Consider the following 26,242-nt stretch of genomic DNA (forward strand, 5'->3'; position numbering starts at 1 on the left):
TGTACTAGTTGCTTACAGAACAAAGTAATCAAAATAAAGCGTTCCTCAGAAGCCTAAGGGTAACAAAAGTTTTATGAATTAAGTGAAAAGCCTTTTCACAAAAATCAAACAGCTCTGTTAAAAGGAAGATTTGTTGTTAGAGTCTAATAAAATAATTAAGTTTATTCTTTTCCTTATTTGCATATACCCATATAAGTAGGTCCTGTGTTGTTATGCAAGTTATACTTTAAATTTCAAGTACCAGGAAAATAGACTAAACATTGCATGCAATTATGGCTTGTATTTCCATGAAAGTATAGCTATTTACTGCACAAATCAAATGCTAGAAACTCCTGGTACAATCACTTGTTGAAAAAAGCTGTTTTAACTGACTAAGAGATTAGTGTTAAGTATAGGGGTTTTTGGTTTGTTTTTAAACAGTTATGGTCAAATCTGGCTTTCCACTTACAGGCCATTTAAGTGTTCCAAAATTGCCATGTTTATTATATAAACTCTAAATTTCACAGTGCTTCATAAGAATGCTATATTCTCTTCACCGTCTATCTGTATGTTTTAATCTTCTGTCTTTCTGCCCCCTTCCTTACTCAGCGTTGCAATTAATTAAAAAATAAGTTCCAACTTTTTAGGCATAGCTGGAGCGTAGACTAGGGCACTAATCATATAACTAAACTCATTTGTTCATAGCATCTAGTGCTTAGTACTGTACATCCCTTTGAAGAAGCAGTGCTGGAAAACATTACTAGCCTTAGAACGGGGAAGTTCAGGTGAAGAGAATTGATTTAAAGAAGTGTATTCTTTTAAAAAAATAAACTAAGAAGGTTGAAAAAAAGGACTTAACTTTTTCAGTAAAGATTTTTGAGAACAGTTGTTGCGGTGACAGGATAGGCACATTGCTACTGAAACTCTATACACCTATCCTTCAGAATACTTCCCCTCCAACTCCCTGCCCCATTACAGCAAGGAAGCATGTTAGAAGCTTTGCTTCAAAAGAAAGAGCCCCCTTCCTTTTTTTTTTTTAAACAGCTCTAACAGCCCTATATAGAGTCCGTAAATTTACCTTAGTGAAAGTGAAGAATATTTTCTGAACTTCTAAACAAGACTAACACTTACAGACAAGCTTGAAAGAGATTACACAAATTTACGGATAACAACTCCATTTACAGCTAAAGACACAGTGGTCTCAGTGCAGTCCCCAGGTTAGAAAATATGTAACTCACAAATCTGAAGACAATAAAAATACTAAAGAAAGGATCACCACATACGGGGCCATGGTTCTTAAATGCTTTCCCCAAAAGTGTGTATGAAAATTGTTAAAGGGAGAAAGGAACAATGAGGACTGACTCAGACCTCATTTAGCATAGCTTAAAGAGAGAGGACAGAAAACTTGCTATGTTGTCTGAAAAGCTACCTATAAAGGCAAAAAAAGAAAGTTTTTTTCCCCAAAGGGTTTCTGACACAAGTGATTTCTGATTTCTTCCTATTTCCAAACCAGCATTTTACAGGTAAAATTAAGAAGGTGTTAGGGAGGGAAGGAGGAAAACCAACAGCTAGTGCAAACCAAATGCCCTCTAAGTTGGGATGATCTTTGCCACAAAAAAAAAAGAAAAAAAGGAGGGGGGATGACGACACAAAGATGAAGTATAACATGTGTAATCTTTTTAAAACTGTGGAACTCAGACGTCCCAATATTTTAGCACTACAGGTTTCCCACCAGTAGTTTATGCCTTTCTTTTCTTCCTCCCACAAGGGTTTGTGAGGCAAGGTTTTGGTAGCGGGGTGCTGGAGGGGTGACTTCTGTGAGAAGCTGCCAGAAGCTTTCCCCTTGTCCGATAGAGCCAATGCCAGCCGACTCCAAGACCTGCCGCTGGCCAAGGCTGAGCCCATCAGTGACAGTGGTAGTGCCTCTGTGATAACATATTTAAGAAGGGGGAAAAAAACTCAACTGCTGCAGAAGAGCAGCAGGAGGAGAGGAGTGAGAGAAACAACTCTACAGAGACCAAGGTCAGTAAAGAAGGAGAGGGTGCTGGAGAACAGATTCCCCTACAGCCCGTGGTGAAGACCATGGTGAAGCAGGTTGCCCCCCTGCAGCCCATGGAGGTTAACGATGGAGCAGATATCCACCTGCAGCCTGTGGAGGACCCCACGCTGGAGCAGGTGGATGCACCCAAAGGAGTCTGCGATCCTGTAGGAAGTTCATGCTGGAGCAAGCTCCTGGCAGGACCCGTGAAGCCCATGCTGCAGCAGGTTTGCTGGCAGGACTTGTGACCCCGTGGGGGACTCCTGCTGGAGCAGTCTGTTCCTGAAAGACTGCACCCTATGGAAAGGACCCACAGTGGAGCAGTTCATGAAGAATTGCAGCCCATGGGAAGGACCCACATTGGAAAAGTTCGTGAAGGACTGTCCCGTGGGAGGGAGCTCATGCTGAAACAGGGTAAGAGTGTGAGTCCTCCTCCCCCTGAGGAGGAAGGAGCGGCAGAGACAATGTTTGATGAACTGACCACAACTCCCATTCCCCATCCCCCTGCACTGCTTGCAGGGGGAGGAGGTAGAGAAAATCAGGAGTGAAGTTAAGCCCAGGAAGAAGGGAAGGGTGGGGGGAAGGTGTTTTAAGATGTAGTTTTTATTTCTCATTACCCTGCATTGATTTGATTGGTAATAAATTAAATTAATTTCCCCAAGCCGAGTCTGTTTTTCCCATTATGGTAATTGGTGAGTGATCTCCCTGTCCTTATCTCAACCCACGAGCCTTTTGTTATATTTTCTCTCCCCTGTCCAGCTGAGGAGGGGGAGTAAGAGAGCAGCTTTGGTGGGCACCTGGTGTCCAGACAGAGTCAACTCACCACAAAGGAATATAGCAAAGCTTAAAACCTGAAATCCCATCAACATAGTGTTACATCTAGAACAACAGTAACGCACATACTAGTTGTTGCATCTGTAAAACCTCAACTACATCTGTAACTTAAAATGCTCATAAACATTTCTAGGTGCTTAAGCCAAACAAACAAACTATATAATGGAGAAAACACTTTCAGAGGTAACACCAGGACATAAGTGCCCTCCTTCTTATTCTTTCATTAATTAACAAGACTTTGGGAATAAACACTGTCTAACCTTTGAGGGTGAAAACCATATGCTGGCTGCCTTCGGGAGAAAGTCAATCAAATGATACAGATAACATGACTTTGGACACAGTGTTTCATATTTTGCTAAATTAGACACTAAAGTAAGTTCATGCCTATTACTACATTAAGTATGAATTCAGTCTGAAGCATAGTCACCTGAGATGATATTAAACATCCTTGGGTTCAGGATAGCAGGACAAATCAGTCGAAGAAAAACAAAGCCACTGAAATGGAAAAAAATGTATTTTGTTCAATAATAAAGTTAAAGAATTAATGTAAAATTATGTAGTCTTTAAGCATTTAAGTCAGTGTGGAAATCTTTGTGAGACAGATGACAAACAACCAGCTTGTGCTCCGTAAATATGTTTGTTAATTAAGAATTTCTTGTTATGATTTCAACTATGATAAAAACTGAAATAAAACCAGGCATATTGATTTCCCAAGATGGACCTTGCAGATACAGAAGATTTGGCACTTCTTACACTGGTCAAGCTGTCTAAATTAAGAATGAGTCAATACCTATGCATGGATTTTTACAACCAGACAGAAATGGCAGCACTTTCTGAATGATATAGAAAGGAAGCTACCCAGACACTTAAAAATTATCCACCTGTCTCTGAATATCTAATCATTCTTGGACCAAAACCAGTGCAATAAAATATAATATTCTTCACTGGAGGCTGCAAAAAAACCTGTACTCTAGAGACAAGTCACAAGTATCCACTTATGAAGGCTAAGATGATGAGAGAAAGGGACCAAATATTTATAGTATCCAACAGAGACCCCAGGAAAATTCTGAGTGTCAGCTGTATCCACTTAAGGAAAGCCACATGGCTCTTTGGAGATGGGGAGGAACAGAAAGAGACAGGGTATTTGCTTCTAAGTTCTACACCCTTGCAATAGGCTAGCCCCAACACTTCTGATAAGAGCAGGCTCAATTTGAAGGCAAAACCCCTGCAGAACACTGTTGAGTCACTATTGTTACAAACACTAAATGACAGCATGGAAGGTACTGTACTAATTACAATAACATTTACTGAAACTCTGGGGAAGGAAGGGCTCCCATGTCTTCATTTCTGTCTCCAACCAAAGTGATAAACAAGAGCCAATGACAAATCATCTGGAAGACACCATTCAATGGGAGATTAACCTCAGCAAATCATATCAGTGCCAGATATTGGTCTACCAGCAAACTAGGCTTGCAAAAAAAGGTAAAGCAAATGTAGAAGGGATGTGGCTTTGATACCTTTACACCCCCCGTATCATTTAGAACAACAGTGTCAAGACCTCATTTTTGTCAAAGATTTTTTTGACCTGCCCTGGCAACTGATAGTGTGTCCTGGTTTCAGCTGGGATAGAGTTAATTTTCTTTCTAGTAGCTACTGTGTTTGGGATTTAGTATGAGAATAATGTTGATAACACATGTTGTTTTAGTTGTTGCTAAATAATGTTTACATTAATCAAGGACTTTTTCAGCTTCCCATAGAAGCTGAGAGGGAGCATAGACAGGACAAGCTGGCCAGGGGATATTCCATACCGTAGACATCATGCTCAGTATATAAATGGGGGTTGGCCAGGGGGCAGGAATCTGCAATCGCTGCTTGGGACGGGCTGGGCAACTAATCATTGGGTGGTGAGAGCAACTTGTATTGTATCACTTTATCTTGTATATCCTTTTACCATTGTTATTACTACTACTATTATTATTATTATTATTTTCCTCTTCTGTTACTGTTCTATTAAACTGTCTTTAGCTCAGCCCACGAAGCTTTATTCCCCACTCCTTTTCTCCCTCTTCTCCCTACCCTATTGGGTGGTGGGAGGACTGAGTGAGTGGCTGCGTGGGCCTAGTTTCTGGCTGGGGTTAAACCACAACATAGTGTTAAAGGAAGAACTATTTATTCAATTGATTTATGAATGCAGACTGGAGTTTTTGTACTTAGTGCCAGTTCAGAGGAGCCAGGTTCAGTAGCCTGCAACATTTTTACAGAGGCTCTGGAATGTTTCAACATGATTGGGCTGCAACAGAGAAATTAAACAGAACTGAGACAGCATAGAAGTACTTATTTTCAGAAATAAACACCGTGTGTTGATTCTGAGTGATCAGCACTGGGAGTCTTCACTGATGCAGAGAACTATATATTCCAATGCAGGCAGTATCTCAGTGAAATCTAATGACAGTCCAATCACCTTTCTGAGTATGTGTTATGCCTGCATTTTAAAGGACATTCATCTTAGCGTGTATAAGATTTTTCCAATAATTAACACACACTACATAGGAGTCCCTGGATAAGGCACAGTCCTCCCAGACGGCATATGACAGGAACATCATCTTCAGAGGTCACTGCTCTCCAGAGGTATCACAAAGGTTAACTATCACTTTGAGAGAACTTTTTCTCTTTACCAACATGAAAAAGGAAATCAATATTTTAGATTAGTTTGTAAAACAACAAAATACAAGTAAATTCAAAGTTAAAGCTATTAAGTATAGCTATACTGACTCCTATACTACACCTCTAGCAAGGCTCCAACAGCATGACTAAGAATCTAGCAAGCTCTCAATCCTTAACTGGTATATCATGCCCCAGTACCATGATAAGCTTAAATACTCTTGTAACCTATAAAAGTACTATAAAGTTTTGGCACTAAAAGAAAAAAATACATAAGCACACTGAAGTATGACAGTAATAAGACGTTAAAAGGTTATTTTCAGCATAAAGTGACAAGTAACTTACCTAACAACTCTTGTTCTCATTGTGGTATTAGCTGGCCACTTGTTTTGAACAGACTTCTGCAAGCATCCATAAATATATCTCAATGTCCTGTAAAAATAATAGATAATTAATCATTTCATTAAAATTTTCACTGATAAAAAAAGCTGGTCAGAAAGGATCTAGTCCAAACTCCTGCTTAATGCAGAACTATTATCAATGCTAGGTTTATAATTCAGACATAACCTTTAAATTAATTTTAAATCTGCTATAACAGTCCATTTACAAATGGCAAAGAGAGTCCTTGACTAATACACTATTCTATTTGTGCAGGTAAAATTCTGCTTATTCAAATGTACATTAAATGTTTTATAATACTTTTTTTTCCTATTTCTTAGGTAGTGTTTCCTTTTAAAAAATGAAAAAAAAAAGATGGTTTGGTGGCTTTTTTCATGGGTTTTTCCCACTTTTTATCCGAATGAATAACAATTTGTGTATCTATAAATACAAGTTAGGTGTTTAAAAGTAGTTAAGCAATAATCCTCTCCTATCAAAAAATGGGAGCACTCTTGTGTATTTCTAAAATGTTGAGAGATGCGCTATACTTAAAAGAATTAAGCTTTTAATGCTAACATTGCCATCACTGCAAAAAAGAAACTTCTGTGCTATTCTGTGGTGGGTTGACCCTGGCCAGCAGCTAAGTCCCCACCCAGTAACTTGCTCACTTCCCCTCAGCAGGACAGGGGAGAGAATCAGAAGGGCAAAAGCAAGAAAAACTCATGGGCTGACATAAAGACAGTTTAATAAGTAAAGCAAAATCTGCACACACAAGCAAAGCAAGGAATTCATTCACTACTTCCCATCAGCGGGCAGTGCTCAGCCATCTCCAGGAAAGCAGGGCTCCATCATGTGTAACGGTTACTTGGGAAGACAAACGCCATAACTTCAAATGTCCCCCCTTCATCCTTCTTTTCCTGCAGTTTTATTGCTGAACACTATGTCATATCATATGGAATATCCCTTTGGTCAGTTGGGGTCAGCTGTCCTGGCTATATCCCCTCCCAACTTCTTGCCCACCTCCAGCCTACTTGCTGGGGGGAGGGGGGGCAGAAGGGGGAGAGAAAAACTAACCCTCAACACTGTGCAAGCACCATTCAGCCAAAACATGGGTGTGTTATCAACACTGTTTTAGTCACAAATCTAAAACACGGCACCATACAAGCTGCTATGAAGAAAATTAACTCCATCCCAGCCAAAACCAGTACAAATCTCCATACCATTTGCATCATGCTTAGGTCCTACACTATCCAGTACATCCTCATTAACCACCACCACCCCCTTCCCATCCTTTAGTGTACATACAGATATAATTTCCTTAGTCTATGGGCCCCCCCATGAAGTGTCCATAAAATGTCCATGGGGTTCATTTAGTCTGTGACTTGGGCTCCATCTGTTATGGTGGTCACTCAGGACAGGAGAGGTGGTGTGTTGTGTGGAGTTATTGGGCACCAAAGCCAGCTCAGGTTGGGTCACTCCTGCACTTGCCTGGCTTCTTATAAAGCTCATACACCATTAGTTCAGGTGGTTCCTGTTATAGTACTTCTTATAGCATACAACTTTCCTATAACATGCAACTCAATAGGTTACAACAGTTTAAACATATATCCATTACAATCTCTACCCCTGGTCCTTTTGGACCAGGCTATAGAGTTTAACATTGTAATGAACTCCATCCCTTGCTTCTGCTGCAGTATGGATCCTCTGTGGGCTGCAGTCCCTTTGGGGGCATACCTGCTCTGGTATGGACTTATCTACAGGCCACAGTCCCTTCACAGGGGTGCATCTGCTCTAGCAGATACAGACCAGTCACTTCGCCTCCAGCTCATACTGGAGTTCCTCCATGTCCAGTACAGCAGCACTCAACCATGGCATGACTTCATTCAGGCCGCAATAGTCCACTGTGAGTCTCCACCCTCCATCATACTTTTGCAGGCCATATGGAACTATTCAAGGGTGATTGAGTCTTGCTGATCACTCCTTGACTCTCCAATTGATGAATCAGCTCATGGAATGGAACCAGGGAGTCTTGGTTGGTGCGATATTGCCACTGGTTCAATGTGGCACCTACTGCTCTTCAACACACAGCAACCCCACAACGGAAGGGTCCTGCAAGAGGCTGGGCAAGGTAGACAACCATTTAATATTCTCCGCATCCACGGCAACTACACCAAAGGCCCATCAGTACCTTTTTGGGTCCTTGAAGTACCCTCTCCTGAAACAGTCTATGCCAAGGATACATGGACCCTCCAGGCCAGTCACAATAGGATGCTTCTGCCACTTATCCCCTGTAAGGCTCACCTCAGCCTCGAACACAGACAACTTTTGGGATCCTCTTGTCACTCCAGAAATCCAGATGGGTTCCATCCCCTTGGACCCTAATGGCATTAGGGTACACTGTGCACCCATGTCCACCAAAGCCTTATACTCTCATGGGTCTGATATGCCAGGCCATCAAATCCACACAGTCCAATAAACCTAGTTGGCCCTTTCCTCTGCCTGGGCAGAGGAAGGACCCCTCTCTTCTTGGTTGGAGCATTCATGACCCAACTCCTGTAATTGCAATCCAGAAGTCCCTTCATTAGGATCAGGAGGATCAGCCCTTCAGCTCTGTCTGGGGAATCGCTCAACAGCAACTGGAGTAGTAATCTTCTCTGGATGGAGCTTTTTTGGCTGCTGTTTTTTCCTTTCCTTGCAATTCACATATGTGGTCTTCTAGGTTTGAAATAGGTGCAACGCCCCACTTCCTCATGTCTTCCCTGTGGTTGCAGAGCTAGAACCACAGGGTGGCACATGGCATGTGCCCACAGTTCCCTTTCCCTTGAGCAGAGAAATGCTGATTTCATACGGCACTCTGGATAGCTGAGACACCAGACTGTAGGGGTAAGGATAAAGATATTCTCTTCAAGTTGCTGGAACTGTTGGGACAGTTTCTCCACTGTCCTGTAGGGTCAGGGAGGAAGAGAGATTCTCTTCAGAGCACCAGAGCTGGCAGGCCAGTTTTTTCCATAGTTGGTGCCTTGATCTCTGTCCAGTCCATTATCACCAGGGTGCTGGTGTACAATGGCTGAACAGAGGTTCAGTCGGGGTAGAGCAAGCCCTAACACAGTGCCAGTTGTGTCTCTGATATAGACAAGGCATCATTTCTTCAAGTGTTCTGTCACTTCAATAGCATTCCATGCCTGTTCAGGTTTCAAGTCCCACACCACTGCCGAAGGTAAATGCTCTAGGTACCTGCCCAAGTTCTCACACACACCTTGGCACCCACGACCCATGTGCCTCAGGGCACATCCCTGTGTGGCATTCTGAATTAGTTGGTTACCCTTTTGAAAAGCCAGAATTAGATTAATGACACATACCAATTTAAGCATTCTGGTTACACAAGAATATTTCAGAAAGTGAAAAGACACTGTAACAAGGCTACCCCTGAGAAGAAGAGGAGGTTACATTCTTCATTTCCCCCCCTCAGAATGGCTCCCGGATAAGAGGAAAAAGGCATAATTGTTAATTGTCTCTGAGAGTTGGTTCCCAGAGTACTGGGGCAACAGCAATGCATGGCACAAACACCAGATTAGGCTCAAGGCCAGTGCTTTTACCATAGCTTTCCCAGGAAAAACACATCAAAGTGATAAGCAGCACAACAAACTGCAAAAGCCAAAAGCAGCCATTAACAAGCTCTAGAGTTTGAGGTAAAGCAAGAGATGGAGCATGACATGGAGCAGATGATGGAACAAATAAACCAGTACCGAGAACAAATAAGTCAACATTGTGACCAGCAAGACCAAGTAACAACTTGCCAAGTAATAACTAAACAACTATAAATGTAGTCTAGCACACTCAGATCAAATCTGTTGTTATCTAGAACCTCTCAAGCCCCACATTGGGTGCCAGAAAGGACTTTGGTGGGTTGACCCCGGCCAGCAGCTAAGCCCCAACCCAGTCGCTTGCTCACTCCCCCTCAGCAGGACAGGGGAGAGAATTGGAAGGGCAAAAGCAAGAAAATCTCATGGGCTGATATAAAGACAGTTTAATAGGTAAAGCAAAATCTTCACACTCAAGCAAAGCAAAATAAGGAATTCATTCATGACTTCCCATCAGCAGGCAAATATCCAGCCACTTCCGGGAAAGCAGGGCCTCATCACACATAACAGTTACTTGGGAAGACAAATGCCAAACTGCCATAATCCTGAACACTCCCCTTCCTCCTCCTTTCCCCCAGCTTTTATTGCTGAGCATGATGTCATATGGTATGGAATATCCCTTTGGTCAGTTGGGGTCAGCTATCCTGGTTGCATGCCCTTGGCACCCCCAGCCTACTCACCTTTTTTTTGCAGGGGGGGGGACATGGGACAGGGGGACAGACACACACAGCAGGCAGCAGCTGAGTGACAAAAAGAAGGACAAAAAAAGGAAACCTCCACACTGTGCAAATACTGCTCAGCAGTAGGCAAAAAAACCCGGTGTGTTGCCAATGCTGCTTTAGTCACAAATTCAAACACAGCACCATACCAGCTACTATGAAGAAAGTTAACTCCATCCCAGCCAGACCCAGTACACAATGCAAAATTCAGCATTTTGTTTACATTAAAAGCTAATGATAAAAAAGTGAAAGAAAACTGATAGCGCTACACACTTTTTATCGAGTGGTTTCATTCTAAACAAGTTATTTTAGCTTTTTTTAAAAAAGGAAAATAATAACCTGTGCATTTCCCTGATAGACAGAAGTAATCACAGCAGGGTGTCATTCTACTACCACCCATTTGTATTTTTAATGCTGTTAATAATTCCATCTCTTTTTAAGAGTAGGAGGACTGGAAATAATTGGTAAGCAACTTAAACATATACAATCTTCTGCTAACTAGTACTGTCCTCTACCTCTTTGTGGAGATAATATATTGATATTTTAATTTTTTTCTTATTTCCCTGACCCCTTGGATCTAGTAGCTTCTCCTTCATAATAAGGCACGTGTGCTAGCCAAAAGCTTTTGCACTGTATTGGATTTGCATGGCAAGGTTTTGGTAGCAGGGAGGCTGCAGAGGTGGCTTCTGTGAGAAGATGCCAGAAGCTTCCTCCATGTCCCACAGAGCCAATGCCAGTCAGCTCCAAGACGGACCTGCTGCTGACCAAAGCTGAGCCAATCAGCAATGGTGGTAGCACCTCTGTGATAATGTATTTAAGAAGGGGAAAAAACTGCTGCGCAACAGCAGTTGTGAGAGAGGAGTGAGAATGTGTGAGAGCAACAACTCTGCAGACACCAAGGTCAGTGAAGAAGGAGGGGGAGGAGGTGCTCCAGGCGCCGGAGCAGAGATTCCCTGCAGCCTGTGGTGAAGACCATGGTGAAGCAGGTTGTCCCCCTGCAGCCTACGGAGGTTACCGGTAGAGCAGATATCCACCTGCAGCCTGTGGAGGACCCCACGCCAAAGCAGGTGGATGCACCCAAAGGAGGCTGTGGCCCCGTGGAGAGCCCATGACTGGAGCAGGCTCCTGGCAGTATCTGTGACCCCGTGGAGAGAGGAGCCCATGCTGGAGCAGTCTGTTCCTGAAGAACTGCAGCCCGTGGGAAGGACCCACATCGGAGAAGTTTGTGGAGGACTGTCTCCTGTGTGTGGGACCCCATGCTGGAGCAGGAGAAGAGCGTGAGGAGGAAAGACAGGCAGAGACTGGTTGTGATGAACTGACGACAACCCCCATTCCCTGTCTCCCTGGCCGCTTGGGGAGGGGGGAGGTAGAGAATTCGGGAGTGAAGTTGAGCCTGGGAAGAAGGGAGGGGTGGGGGAAGGTGTTTTAAGATTTGGTTTCATTTCTCATTATCCTACTCTGATTTTGATTGTCAATAAATTAAATTAATTTCCCTGAGTCGAGTCTGTTTTACCTGTGACAGTAATTGCTGAGTGATCTCTCCCTGTTCTTATCTGCACCCACAAGTTTTTGTTATACTTTCTCTCCCCTGCCCAGCTGAGGAGGGGGAGTGATAGAGCAGCTTGGTGGGCACCTGGCATCCAGCCAAGGTCAACCCACCACATGTGCAAAAAGCACAATTCATTCAAGTGTTTGGTTTTTTTTCTCTGTACATATAACAGCCCTAAAGAAATTAGTCTTAGGACTGATTATTATAAGATAATCAATAAGAACACCATTTTATAGTGCAGTGTAAATATCACAAACAGGAATTTTCAAGTACGAATTTGAACAGAAGAGTGCAAACTTACGGAGGCAGTATCTCTGCAGCCATGAATATTTTCTCCACCAATTCTGAAAGTATACTGAGTAGATGTGCCAAATTAGCGTTTACATCTTCATTTTTTTCTAATTTTGAGGGATTTAACTAAAACCAAAAGGGAAAATGATTAAGTTTCTTCTCTTGAATAGAAATACATATATAATTTGATAATGTTACTCACTGAATACTATTTCAAAATAAATTAAATATTCTACTGCTGTGCAAATCTCAGACTTGTACAGAAATTACAAATCTACTTCAAGGGCTGGCCAGGAAACTAATGTGGAAAAGCAATGTCTTTAAGTTCTAGTGCACTATGCTTTAAACAGCAGAGGCATTTAACACTATCCATAACTACTCATCTTTCTTTAACTACGTATATTTTCATATCTTTTAATCCAGTCTTCTGAGAACACCGCCCCCCCTCCCCTTTCCATAATTAAGTCCAAGTGAAACAGAAGTTAGGAGGGTCGTTTTAGAAATAAAAATAGGATCTAACACAAGCAGTTAATGTAAGGAAGTTTTAAAATGAAACTAAGTTCAGACATTGACTTCTAGTATATCTGGAGCTTAACACAAGTTATTTAGGCTAGGCTGTTTAGTAACTGCTACAAAAGAACCTACAATTGCTAAAGAATAAATACATATTTTAAAGAAATCTGAATTAAAAGGCTTATTTAAAAGTGATGCTATGAACATTGTTCAAGCTAACATTTAGAAAAAACTCATAATCAGTTCAGTTCTGGTATTGAAATTATTTCTGAAGGATTAATAAATGCTTACAAAGCAAACAACCAGTAGATCATCATTTCAACAAATCAAAATTTTTTAAAAAACATAGTTCAAGGTATCACCTCGCAGGACTGCTTGCTCTCCATTATCTTTAATATACTTTCCTTCAGTGCATGGTGAACAAAACGTGTTGCTGTGGCTTTCATATATTGCTCCATAAGTGTACTTGCTAAAGTGGTGGCACGAAACAAAGTAGTAGCTTCATCTGAAAAAGATAAAGTGAAAAGTTGGGAAAAGGAGACAACAAAAAGCAGAGGAAAAAATATGCTGTGTTCACAGTTTCATATATGATGTAATTAAGGGAGGAGACAGAAACGAAGACATGGGAGCCCTTCCCTCCCAAGTGTTTCAGTAAATGTTAGTGCAATTAGTACAGTACCTTCCATGCTTATTTCCCTGTCATTTAGTGTTCGTAACAATAGTGACTCAAGCTTCTCATGAAGAAAAATCTTCAATAAAATGCCAGCCAACAGTGTTCTATCCTGTCCACAAACATGTGATAAGGCATAGACTACATGCATCTCTTTCTGGAGTATGAGCTGAAAGAAAACCAGAATAATGTTCAGAAACTTGTCCTAATGCAACAGTCACTACAAATACTACTTAGCAATGTCTATTAGTGTTATTGAAATCTCTTAAACAGAAGAGAAAGTGAATTTTGACAGAAAAACTGAGGAAACAAACTTAATACCTCTTTAAACTCACTGTACTCCTCTTCTGGCATGATCTTCTCCATAGAATATCGTGCTCGAACACGCAAAGATCCTGGCTCAATACCCTTCAATGGTATATGGGAACTGAGTTGAAACCACTCATCTGTTGCATGTCCTTTCTGTAATCGGCTTAATTGGCAACGCATAAACACTTTAGGAAAAAAGCATTGTTAAGTAGGTTATCTCCAGCAAAACAGTGCTAGTATTGAATAAAAAAAAGTTTGTTTTCAACATGTCATCTTGTTTCCGCAAAAGAGGATTAATAAAAAAGATCAAAAATTGTGCCATCAAATATATTGACAGATTATCTCTTAGATGGTTTAACAGACTCCTGAAAACTGAAGCTGAAATATAAAGCATTCTGTAAAAAATGTATACACACAGATATTAAGAAAGTTTTCTTTTTAACACCCAAATAGGGGAAAAAGCCCCCCTCTCCCCCAGCTACCTAGCAAACCTAGGCAGCAATCAGAAAATTAAAACAGATAAAGTGATTAGAATTCATTGTCCTCTTTTGAAACCTTGGGCTCATACCTCCATCAGGTCTGCTCTTGAACCGCTTTGTTACTATTTTTAGTATTTATTATTAGCATTACTACATCTTTCCCAAATGTTGCCAGATGTATTTCTTTAATACTTAGGAACTCCCGGGTTAAGGCTGTAACAGTTTATGCAAACCATATAAAAAAGCATTCCCAAACAGCTTACTGCCCAAATAATGACAAAAGTCAATCAAGAATGACAAAATCATTAATTCACTTTTTTGTGGTGTTGGTACCCTAAAATTACTAAGCAATGACCTGCACCAGCCTATTCAACCATAATTGAAAGTTTGGTCTCACAGCTGACTAGTAAGCTGTAGCAATCAGACCACTGATCATTCCAAAATAAGCACATGCCTGCCTGAACTGAGTTACTTCACACAGAAAGGGCCCAGATGCTCGCAGAGACACCATTCTACCTATGTTATACCCACAAAGTTCCAAGAGGAGATACACAGTTTCAATTTCACATTTAGCCTGTAAGACTGTCTGGAACTTCCAAGCAAATGATCTTTTTCTACAGCTCTCGATGAAATCTACTTTTAATCAAGTCCTTCACATTTAAACAAAGCAAAACAACACCCACCCCCAAAAAAAACCAACCCCACAATCAAAACCACCATCACACAATTGTTTTTCACTTTTCTACAAATCCTATGAATGGTTCTAGTAGACTTTCTGCTGCCCCAATTCAGCAATATGTTAGGACATCACTTGCATAATCAGATAATGGAACAGAATAACATCACATTTCTAATACACACTTCATATTTCATATTCTTTGGAGTTGATGAACTTATAAGGTAAAACATTCAAGTCAGTCAAGTAGTGGGTAAACCAATTCATCATCATCTACCACTTATCACAAGTGTGGATTGGACTGTCATTAGACCAGATAATTAATTGACTTTCCCAAAATATTTCTTCTGAGCAAAGCTCCCGTGTCCTCAACTGAGCAACGTGCTTCCTTCTTGTTTTGCTTGCGCATATAAGGCATATATCTCATTGACAGGAACACTGAGATACAGGATTTAGAATAATCTGATGATTTAATTTTTCCCATGGTTATATACTAGCACTTCCTAGCAATAATATAAATACTATAATGTTGCTTTGATCTTAAAAGATCGAAACAGAAATATCAATATATGGACTGCAGAATACCTGTTATCAAAATTTATATTAAAAGACTTTAAAGGAACACTTTCTGCTACTTAGCAACATATATTGAACTAAGGCTATGTTCAATAAGAGACTATCATTAGTTGAGAATTTAAGGATGTTTACACTTATGACAGAATAACAAATATACAGAAAAAAATCAATAGTTGATCCCTTCTCTGCAAGCACAGTTAAGAACCTTGATCCAAGAATATTTTACGTGATGAACATTAGCACAAAAAAGAGACAGGTTTCTTAATAGTCTATTTGCGAATAAAACATAGCAATTAATATTTAGTGACAAGTTTATATTTTGGTGATTAATATTTATAACCTTGAAATCAAACTTAAAAGTGATTCAAACTTATGTTTTCCTCAGAATGGAAATGAACTTAAGTTTACAGTGAAGCCTTTGTTGAACCCAGTGTTGAACCAACCAAAAACATCCACTCCCCCCCAAAAAACCCTAAAAACATTTACAGTTACAGTTAGCCTATCTAAATGTTGACAAAGAAGAAATTGCTCAATACATGGACATACTAAATCCTGGCTTTCCCACCCACAGCTCACTGACATTTTAGCACAATCCATTTACAAGGCAGTGAGGAGCTGTTAAGGACTGGAACCTCTTACACTTTGTTCTTCAAAGAAGGGGCTGTCAACATCCTATTTTTGGTACCTCGTATTGGTAGACAGTATGTTGTTACTACCATTAACAAGTGCCTGATAGGCTCCATAGTTTCTCCCCCTTGTCCAAAGTCTACCCATGTCTATATGAGAGTGTTTAATACATACTTTGCACTTAATGTGTTCAGCGCATATTTCCTGGAGAGTATGGGAGGGAAGGAGCCAAGTCTATAACCTGCCATATTAGGCTTATTTCCCAGTGCCACAAAAGTGATAAATGTGTAGCACAGTGACATTTCTTTCCTCCAGTTGCATATTCTCAAACACCAAGGTCAAAAACAAGCTGTGGCACTACTGCAAATACAAATTGCCTGAAAGGACAGACAGAAGCAATGTGCACTCACACCCCAGAAAGCCAATTGTATCCTGGGCTGCATCAAAAGAAGCATGGATAGCAGGTCAAGGGAGGTGATTCTGCCCCTCTACTCCACTCTGGTGAGACCTCACCTGGGACCAGTGCTGTTCAACATCTTAATCAATGATTTAGACAGTGGGATCAAGTGCACCCTCAGCAAGTTTGCAGATGACTCCAAGCTGAGTGGTGCGGTTGACAGGCCAGAGGCACGGGATGTCATCCAGAGGGACCTGGATGAGCTAGAGCGGTGGGCCCAAGTAAACCTCGTGAAGTTCAACAAGGCCAAGTACAAGGTCCTACACTTGGGTTGGGACAATCCTCGTTATCAATACAGACTGGGGGATGATGTGATAGAGAGCAGCCCCGTGGAAAAGGACTTGGGGGTACTCGTGGATGAAAAGCTGGACATGAGCCAACAATGTGCGCTTGCAGCCCAGAAGGCCAATTGCATCCTGGGCTGCATCAAAAGAAGCGTGGACAGCAGATCCAGAGAGGTGATTCTCCCCCTCCACTCTGCTCTCGTGAGACCCCACCGGGAGTATTGTGTCCAGCTCTGGAGCCCTCAGCACAAGAAGGACATGGACCTGTTGGAACGGGTCCAGCAGAGGGCCACGAAGATGATCAGAGGGCTGGAGCACCTCTCCTATGAGGACAGGCTGAGAGAGTTGGGGATGTTCAGCCTGGAGAAGAGAAGGCTCCGGGGAGACCTTATAGCAGCCTTCCAGTACCTGAAGGGGCTCCAGGAAAGCTGGGGAGGGGCTCTTTGTCAGGGAGTGTAATGATAGGACACGGGGTAACGGTTTTAAACTGAAAGAGGGGAGATTTAGATGAGATCTCAGGAAGAAATTCTTTCCTGTGAGGGTGGTGAGGCACTGGAACAGGTTGCCCAGAGAAGCTGTGGCTGCCCCATTCCTGGAAGTGTTCAAGGTCAGGTTGGACGCGGCTTGGAGCAACCTGGTCTAGTGGGAGGTGTCCCTGCCCAGGGCAGGGGGGTCAGAACAAGATGATCTTTAAGGTCCCTTCCAACCCAAACCATTCTATGATTTTGCTCTACAGACTTGACTGTATGAAGTACTGCCTCTAGTATAAAAATGTTTTCTTTTTCAACATGAATTAATATGAAATTAAGCAACTATCCTGGTACAAAACCAAACCAGAACTTCCACTGCAGCTGAACCCTATGTGGAACTATCCTGAGACGTTTACTGATTTAACTGTCTGACCAAATTTGAGCATCCCAATTTTCAGTAGCAACAGATGAAATCTAATAACATATTCCAGAGGTTTTAGTTGTTTTTTTTTCTTTTTCCAAGCCATATTTATATATTTATTTGAATAAATTATTAACAATCTGTTAGAGAAACAAAGAAAACAAGTAGAATTGATGCTAAAGCGTTTAGTATAATTTCTGAATATTTGAAATACCTTTTAAAAGCAAAAATACAAAAATAATGGAATGAATACTCATAATAGGCAAATTTCAAGGTGAAAGACTTGAGAACTAAAGAAATATTTTTAAATGCTTGTACTGGGTCTGGCTGGGATGGAGTTAACTTTCCCCATAGCAGCCCTCATAGTGCTGTACTCTGTATTTGTAGCTAGAATGTGATAAACTAGTTTTGGCTACTGCTGAGCAGTGCTCACACGGCATCTCAAGGCTGTCTCCCAAACTCCTCATCCCCAAAGGCCAGCAGGCTGGGGTGGGCAAGAGGTTGGGAGGGGACATAGTCAGGACAGCTGACCCAAACTGACCAAAGCAATATTCCATACCATATGACATTGTGCTCAGCAATAAAAGCTGAGAGAAAGGAGGAGGAGGGGGAGCATTCGTTATTAAGGCGTTTGTCTTCCAAAGCAGCCGCTACACATATTGAGGCCCTACTTCCCAGGAAGTGGCTGGACATCGCTTGCTGATGGGAAGTAGAGAATAAATCTTTTTGTTTTCCTTTGCTTCTGCATGCAGCCTTTGCTTTTCTTTATTAAACTGAAGGCAGTATCTTTATCAATTAATTAATGAAATTAATTAATTTATTAATCTTTATTTATGCTTTCCTTTATTAAACTAAAGCAATATCTCAACCCACGAGTTTTTCATCTTATTTTCTCCTCCTGCTCCACTGAGGAGGGGGAGTGAGAGAGGGTCTTGGTGGGCACCTGGTGTCCAGCCAAGGTCAACCCACCACAAATGCTGAAAAAATAGCCCTCATATACTCTCATCATTTTGGTTTTGTGTGTTACAACGGTAAAAAAGCACTGAAACCAATACCAGACTTTTGGGCCCTCAGTCTGCTTTATATGACAGGAAAAACAAACAGGAAAGTTGACATTATGGGTTAGCTGGGAAGATGAGTCTCACGTTACTCCCATTTCAGAGCAATCTACATTTAATAACTGGCTACAAAGGAGAAATGTTCAGAAAGGTAACCAAAGCATTTTCTTGCCTTTGGAGAGGTTAAGGGTTTAGGCAACACAGCACACAGGGAAGTTGGATAAGGTCTATTTTACCTCAGTTTTCCCCCCCCATACACTTCAAATATTAAATGGGGGGGGCAGAGGGTAGGCAGAGATGCTTGTTGATTCAAGTTGATATGGTCTAATTCTCATCCCAAAATGAAAGGACTGTTAGGTTATGCTCTAAGAGTCTACCTAACCATAATCAAGAAACATTGCCAATTCTCTTGACTTCGATAAAGAAACAATCTATAACCTTCCACCAGTTGGATACATCTAAAGGTAGCACAATCTCCTTAATCTGGACAGAGAGAAGGAAACTACAAAAACACTTAAAGAAGTTACTGAAGTATTCCATTATTGAATCATCCTTTGAAAGGTTCTTTTACTAACCAAAGCTTTGGCCCTGATAAAGCATTTTCTAGCTCAAATGAATAGAACTGTGCAAGAACAAGGTCACAACTGCAATTAAAAAGTCCTTTCGTCTGTCAAATGAAATACATCTTTTTTTCCTTCTGCTATACAGAAACTTTTCTAGTCAGAAGAAAGGGCAAGAGTTTTGAAATTGAATTAGGTTCTGCAAGACCATTCAGTCTTAGAAGTAATTCTTCTACTTTGGTCAAAGTTTCCCTACAAATCTCTTATCTGAGAGGAAAGAGAGAAAGAAATTGACACTGAGGCAAACATAACAGGCCAGCAACACAATACATGCAAACCAAAACCAAGAGCAACAGATGATAAATACTGTGCCAGGCTTTGGGACAGGCCTGAACACAACAGAAAAGTACTTGGAACAAATCTTGGGCGGGGAAGCATCTGCGCTGCAGGCAACAGAGAGGAGGCAAAGGGCTGAAGTTACAAGTATGGTGGGAAAAAAATACCTTGAAAGCCAAAAAACCACATTGTGTGGCTCAGAATCCAGGTGTGGGTTTTTTGGGGAGGGTTTTTTGGTTTGGTTTTGGTGTTTGTGGTTTTTTTTTTTTTGTTTTTTTTTGAAAAGCTGGTAAGTCTTACCATCTTGCTAGTAGTTTGCTGGAATAGAAAAATAGAAACAAAGCAGCTCTGTACATAACAGGAGGAAAGTAAATTCTTGGGAACACAGATGAGAGAGAATAGGGGGGAAGAACAGGATGACACAGGACTGAGGTAAATGTTGTTCTACAGACTGTCAAGTTGAATTTTTATTCATTTATTTTTAAGTGAGGAAAGTACTACCTTTCCTCCCTCTTTCTCACTGGAAGCGACAAAAAAAATGACAAAAAAAACAACAAAAAATATTCCACACAGATGGGCTTAAAACAGATTAAAGAAATTAACTTAGTGGAACGTAACATTTTATGGAGCAGATTAATTCTGACAGCTTCTTTGTCCTTTTTTTTTTTTTTTTTTTGGTAAACACAGTCACAGTATAACATAATAGGTATACTGGAGTAGAGCTAAAAAAGCCTAGGACTGGATTACTGTGCATTTTACTACTAAAATCATGCAGGTTCTTATTGCAAAAACATTAATGTAGAGTCAGTAACAGACAGCTAAAACATACCAATACAGTTGTATGGTAATCACAGGATACCCTTAATTCTCTTGTGACAATGGTTGACAAACAATGAAAATTGTATCCATTGTTGCAATATATATGCATCTTTTACAGAAAAATACTTACATATATCTGGATCTTTACTTTTCTTTGTTTTGTTACTAAGACTTATCTCAAATCTATTAATATCAGATGAAAGATCACTAGGGGAAAAGACAGAAAGCCTCAATTAATACTGTACTTGGCCAACATTTAAACTTATTCTAAAGTTATTTTAATCCTGAGTTCTCATGATCAGCCAAAGACAATTATATTAACAAAGATACTTATATGTATACATAAAATTCTACCCATGCATTTGTGGCTGAAAGGTGGCTGCCATATAACCATGCATACAGCATTTTTAAAAAGCATATTCGAAACAGTACAGCGTAAAGAATCTTAAATGCAATGCAACTTTCAAGTGAAATTCAGTAATTCAATAAGATTAAGACTTACTCAAAGACAAACTCTTCTGACCATACAGGGTTCTGCCCTTCTCTGATATGTGTTTTTGCTACCTGGACACTGTTCAGGTAGATGTTACAATACGGATTAGTAAAATGTTTTACTGGGAGCGTATGAGCTTCTTCTACACGCAAAATAAGACTGCTGACCTAAAGAAAATACAAAAAAAATTTTTTTTTTTTTTTTAAAAAAAAAAGAATGGAATTCCCCCCCATGTGAAGGCTTAATATAAGGTATAAATATTAAATACAAAATATAACTTCCTAATAGAAAGAGCAGGGAAAAGGAATGATGGAACAAGAATTTAAAAGGCACCAGTAACAAATTAAGAACAATTCAAATAACTCGAAAATAAATCTCCAGCACCATAGTTTTAACTCATCTTATTTTTTACTTTTAAAACCATCCCTACAAGACATTAAGATTTGCAAGTACTAACTTTTCTATGCATAAAAAATTCTACTGAAGTTAAAGAATTGTATCTTGAGTTAGAGCCATGGACAACTCCAAACACAATGCCATATTTGGTGCTTTCCTAACAGATTAGGCTCAATAGGAGTCAGCAGTGTGCCCTGGCAGCCAGGAGGGCACACCGCATCCTGGGGTGCATCAAACACAGCATAACCAGCCGGATAAGAGAGGTGATGATCCTGCTGTATTTAGCGTTGGTGCGGCCTCACCTTGAGTACTGTGTGCAGTTCTGGGCCCCACAATTTAAGTAGGATGTGAAGGTAAGATTGCATCCAGAGGAGGGCAACAAAACTGGTGAGAGGACTGGAAGGCATGTCCTATGAGGAGTGGCTGAGGACTCTGGGTTTGTCTAGTTTGGAGAGAAGGAGGCTGAGGGGCGACCTCATTGCTCTCTACAGCTTCCTGAGGAGGGGACGTGGAGAGGGAGGTGCTGAGCTCTTCTCCCTGGGATCCAGGGACAGGACACAGGGGAATGGCTCAAACCTGTGTCAGGGGAGGATCAGACTGGACATTAGGAAGCATTTCTTTACCAAGAGGGTGGTCAAACACTGGAACAGGCTTCCTAGAGAGATGGTTGATGCCCCATGCCTGTCAGGGTTTAAGAGGCATTTGGACAATGCCCTTAACATGCTTTAACTTTTGGTGAGCCCCGTAGTGGTCAGGCAGTTGGACTAGATGATCTTTGTAGGTCCCTTCCAACTGAAATGTTCTATTCTATTCTGAACAACAGCAGATTACATAAAATTCCCTTGTTTAACACACTGCACTGTTTTCTCCCTGTTAAAAGGAAGATATTTGCCTGTACTACAGATTCTCAAAATAATAGAACTTAGAAACTCAATTTCCATAAAATGAGAAGTGAACTCTCTGAAATCATTTACATTAAATACATTTTAAACAATCTACTATTTTACAAACTTCTGAATCGCATGCAATTCATAGCTTAATCAAATATCTACTGATATCAACTGAAGTCAATTTAGACAAATACAGGAAATATCATACTTGATAAGGTCAAAATTACATTTAAATCCAAATATTTAGTACCAGAAGTTTCAAGTGACAGTTCAAGAAACCCTGAAACTGATATAATTTCTGTAAGACAGTTACGGAAGTATGATTTTTATCTTTATACACTTCATCTACCTTTATCATTCATGGTTTTTATACTTTTCACCTCTCTAAATAGTTCAATACTTCCCATGCTTATTTACTTGGAAATTCTTTTATTCATTCCAGTCTATAATGAAAATAATTTTCTCATTTCCTTTATGCATTTTGATATAAGATGATCAAAACTAAATGTATCCTGAATGAGAATACCATAAATATTAAATAGCATCTATTTTCTATTCTATTCCTTCATGCAGTCTAACATTTTCTTTGCCTTTGGAAGTAAAGAAATAGTTCATATGATCACTCTGTAGGTGCTTTGCTTTTGTGGCTCCCAATTTCTTCTGCCAGTTCATATATCAATTTACCTTATTTAGTTTGGTTCTTCAGAAGTATTCAATGATCTTTAATGTTGACTACAGAATAATTCTGTGTTTCCTAAAAAAAGGTTTATTCCTTTTTCCATAGACTGATAAAACAGATACTTCCAACATCCGTAGCATTCAAAGATACCAGAGATTCTTGATTCCTGTTATTCTCCAATCATCACTGATGTAGCCATTTATAACTATCTGTCCTTTACCTCTGAAAGAAATTCTGCCCACAACAGTACTCTCGAGAGACCAAAAGAAATTACGCCATAATCACAGTTAAGTACATATTTGTCACTGAAAAATGAATAATATTAGTTATACTAGTATTTTGGTTACGTGACATAAGTCTGTCAAATCTGGTGAATTGTAAGAGTTAAGACAATACAAATGCTGAATTCTTGACACTTTTACTCAAATGTGGCCAGAAATTAATACCTAGCAAAGCATCTGCCAATTGCCTAAAAGCATTTTGTTCTTTGTGTATATAGATATTATAATAAAGTGGAAGGCATTCCAGTTGGTTTAACAAAGGTACTGTATAACTCCAAGAAAAAGGAAGTACATGCAGGATTTACTGTTGTTGAAAGGAAAGTTCTGAGATGTATCATCATCATTTTGCAACAAGGAGACAACCTCTCCCCCTCCCCTCTCGGAAGCAGGGAAGGTCATGGAGCAGATCATCTTGAGTGCCATTACAAGTCATATAATGGACAAGCAGGGGATCGGGCCTAGTCAGCATGGGTTTATGAAAGGCAGGTCCTGCCTGACCAACCCGATCTCCTTCTACGACAAGATGACCCGATTATTGGCCGAGGGAAAGGCTGTGGATATTGTCTACCTAGACTTTCGAAAAGCATTTGACACTGTCCCCCATAGAATTCTCATGGAAAAACCGGCGGCTCATGGCCTGGATGAGCATACGATCTGCTGGATCAAGCACTGGCTGGATGGGCGGTCCCAAAGAGTGGTGGTCAATGGAGTTAAATCCAGCTGGCGGCCGGTCACAAGGGGTGTCCCTCAGGGCTCAGTGTTGGGACCATTTCTGTTTAACATCTTTATTGATGACCTTGAGAAGGACATAGAGTGTATCATCAGCAAGTTTGCAGATGAGGACAGGGAGGCTCTACAGAGAGACTTAAGATAGATTGGACCGATGGGCCAATGCTAGTGGAATGTGCTTCCACAAGGCCAAGTGCCGGCTCCTGCACTTGGGCCACAACAACCCCATGCATCGCTACAGGCTTGGGGCAGTGTGGCTGGAGAGCTGCCTGGCAGAAAAGGACCTGGGGGTTCTAATTGACAAGCAGCTGAGCATGAGCCAGCAGTGTGCCCAGGTGGCCAAGAGGGCCAATGGCCTCCTGGCTTGTATTAGAAATAGTGTGACCAGCAGAAGGAGGGAGGTGATTGTCCCCCTGTACTCAGCACTGGTGAGGCCACACCTTGAGTATTGTGTCCAGTTCTGGGCACCTCAATACGAGAGAGATATCGAGGTGCTGGAGCGAGCGCAGAGGAGGGCAACGAAGGTGGTGAAGGGCCTGCAGAATAAATCTTACGAGGAGCGATTGAAGGAGCTGGGACTGTTTAGTTTGAGGAAGAGGACGCTGAGGGGAGACCTCATCGCTCTCTACAACTACTTGAAAGGACACTGTAGAGAGGTTGGTGCTGGTCTCCTCTCACAGGTAATTAGCGATAGAACAAGAGGGAATGGCTTCAAGCTGCAGCAGGGTAGGTTTAGGCTGGACATCAGGATAAAATTCTTCCCAGAAAGAGTGGTCAGACACTGGAATAGGCTGCCCAGGGAGGTGGCGGAGTCACCATCCCTGGATGTGTTTAAGAGTCGTTTAGATGTGGTGTTGGGGGATATGGGGTAGGGGAGAACTTTGTAGAGTGGGGTTGATGGTTGGACTCGATGATCCCAAGGGTCTTTTCCAACCTAAATGATTCTATGATTCTATGATCTATATAGCTTCACCTGACGTAGACGTTTATTTGATGTCCCTGGACTGTTTTTTCTTAAACTGCAAAACATCTGCAGAGCCTTCATCCAGTCCTAAGAGAGAAAGGCACAAAACAGTGTAACAAAAAGTCAGATTCGGCTTCTTGCAGTAGAGCAGACATGTAAAAAAAATAATACATTGAAGTATCTGAAGTTGTTTCTTTAGCTTACAAAGAACCAATTTGTATGCAATTCAAAGTATGAAAATTTGAATGGCAAAGCTAAATTCATATCTTTCTCAGTAAAACTAAATAAACGTTTGCAAATCTGAAAGTTTCTCTTTTAGAAATATCAAGCATTACTAATGGATATACAGTGTTACCTTTATCAATTTTCCAGATTAGTTATATTGAATTAAACACAAATTGCATATAAAATGAAGCAAGACTTGGTTGCTTCTGAGAAAATAACAGTCAACAAGTCAAACTATTCTGATCGTTCTCTCCTCTGTTTTTATATTACAGTTGTATTTTACTCCATATGCTTCAAACAAAAACCAAAGCAGCATTAATAGAAAAACACCAAAAAGTATAACCTACACCCCCATTCTCTCTGCTCACAAATACATAAAGCAGAGTAGATACTTTGGAAGGTGGAAGATATGCTATAGCCTCATTCTCATGTTTTCATACCCCACACCCCCAAATTTTGTAAGCTCTTATGAAGCACAAAATTTAGGCTTTGACTAACATTCATAAAAGCGTAACGCAAAGATCTACTACCTACTCTCAAATACCATTAAAGAAATAAATATTTTCATTCTTATCCTTTACATTACCTTCCACATTTTAAAAATACAGCTATATTTTATATTGCAGTTATTCTCAGGTAAACCACTGAGTAAAGTTTAAGCTTTCAAAATATTCCACAAAAGGAAGAACTGTCAACTATGCATCACATTTTTACTAGCTTGCTTTCTTATTTAAATAAGGAAAAGCAAATAAAGAACCATAGAACCTACTAAATACTCTAAATTAAATATTTCCTAGATACAAAGTCATCTTTATTCCCCCTCCTAACAGGAAAACCTATCCCCTTAAATGCCAAAGTTTACAGCAGCACCACAGTATGCACAATGATACTAGCATATGAGGCTGCACTCTACATTACATTACATTCACTTAATGGTTTGTACAAACCTCAGACAACATGTAATCCATTGGACAGCTGCTTTGATGTTTACCACATTATATGAAATCCATCAAGTTTTCCTTAATATACCAACAAAACTATTCTTCTGTGAAATGTTACAAGGTACAGACAGCTGTAACTTCTGAGAACAGAAGTATCAGTAAAACATCTGACTTGCTTTAATCAGAATAATTTTACAAAGAAATCCCTATATTCTGTATAAACGCAATGAACAGCTTAAGTGTTAAGCAAATCCAAACCAAAAGCAGATTATACCAAACACTCAGAAAACAGGACAGGA

General features: G+C 40.5%; 1 protein-coding gene across 1 annotated transcript in view; it reads right to left on the minus strand.

The window, feature by feature from the left end:
- LOC128902080 (ras GTPase-activating protein 1-like) overlaps positions 1-26,242 on the minus strand; it is a 79,856-nt gene that overhangs the window by 8,777 nt on the left and 44,837 nt on the right. Inside the window, exons 13-21 of the mRNA XM_054184431.1 lie at positions 24,787-24,864; positions 20,848-21,005; positions 20,476-20,552; positions 13,595-13,767; positions 13,283-13,442; positions 12,966-13,108; positions 12,101-12,216; positions 5,858-5,944; positions 3,279-3,346 (exon numbers count right to left, since the gene is read on the minus strand). Of these exons, the coding sequence (XP_054040406.1) occupies positions 3,279-3,346; positions 5,858-5,944; positions 12,101-12,216; positions 12,966-13,108; positions 13,283-13,442; positions 13,595-13,767; positions 20,476-20,552; positions 20,848-21,005; positions 24,787-24,864 (1,060 nt within the window). The remainder of the gene's footprint in view (positions 1-3,278; positions 3,347-5,857; positions 5,945-12,100; positions 12,217-12,965; positions 13,109-13,282; positions 13,443-13,594; positions 13,768-20,475; positions 20,553-20,847; positions 21,006-24,786; positions 24,865-26,242) is intronic.

This window comes from Rissa tridactyla, chromosome W (assembly GCF_028500815.1).
Source record: "Rissa tridactyla isolate bRisTri1 chromosome W, bRisTri1.patW.cur.20221130, whole genome shotgun sequence".
NCBI classification, from domain to species: Eukaryota; Metazoa; Chordata; class Aves; order Charadriiformes; family Laridae; genus Rissa; species Rissa tridactyla.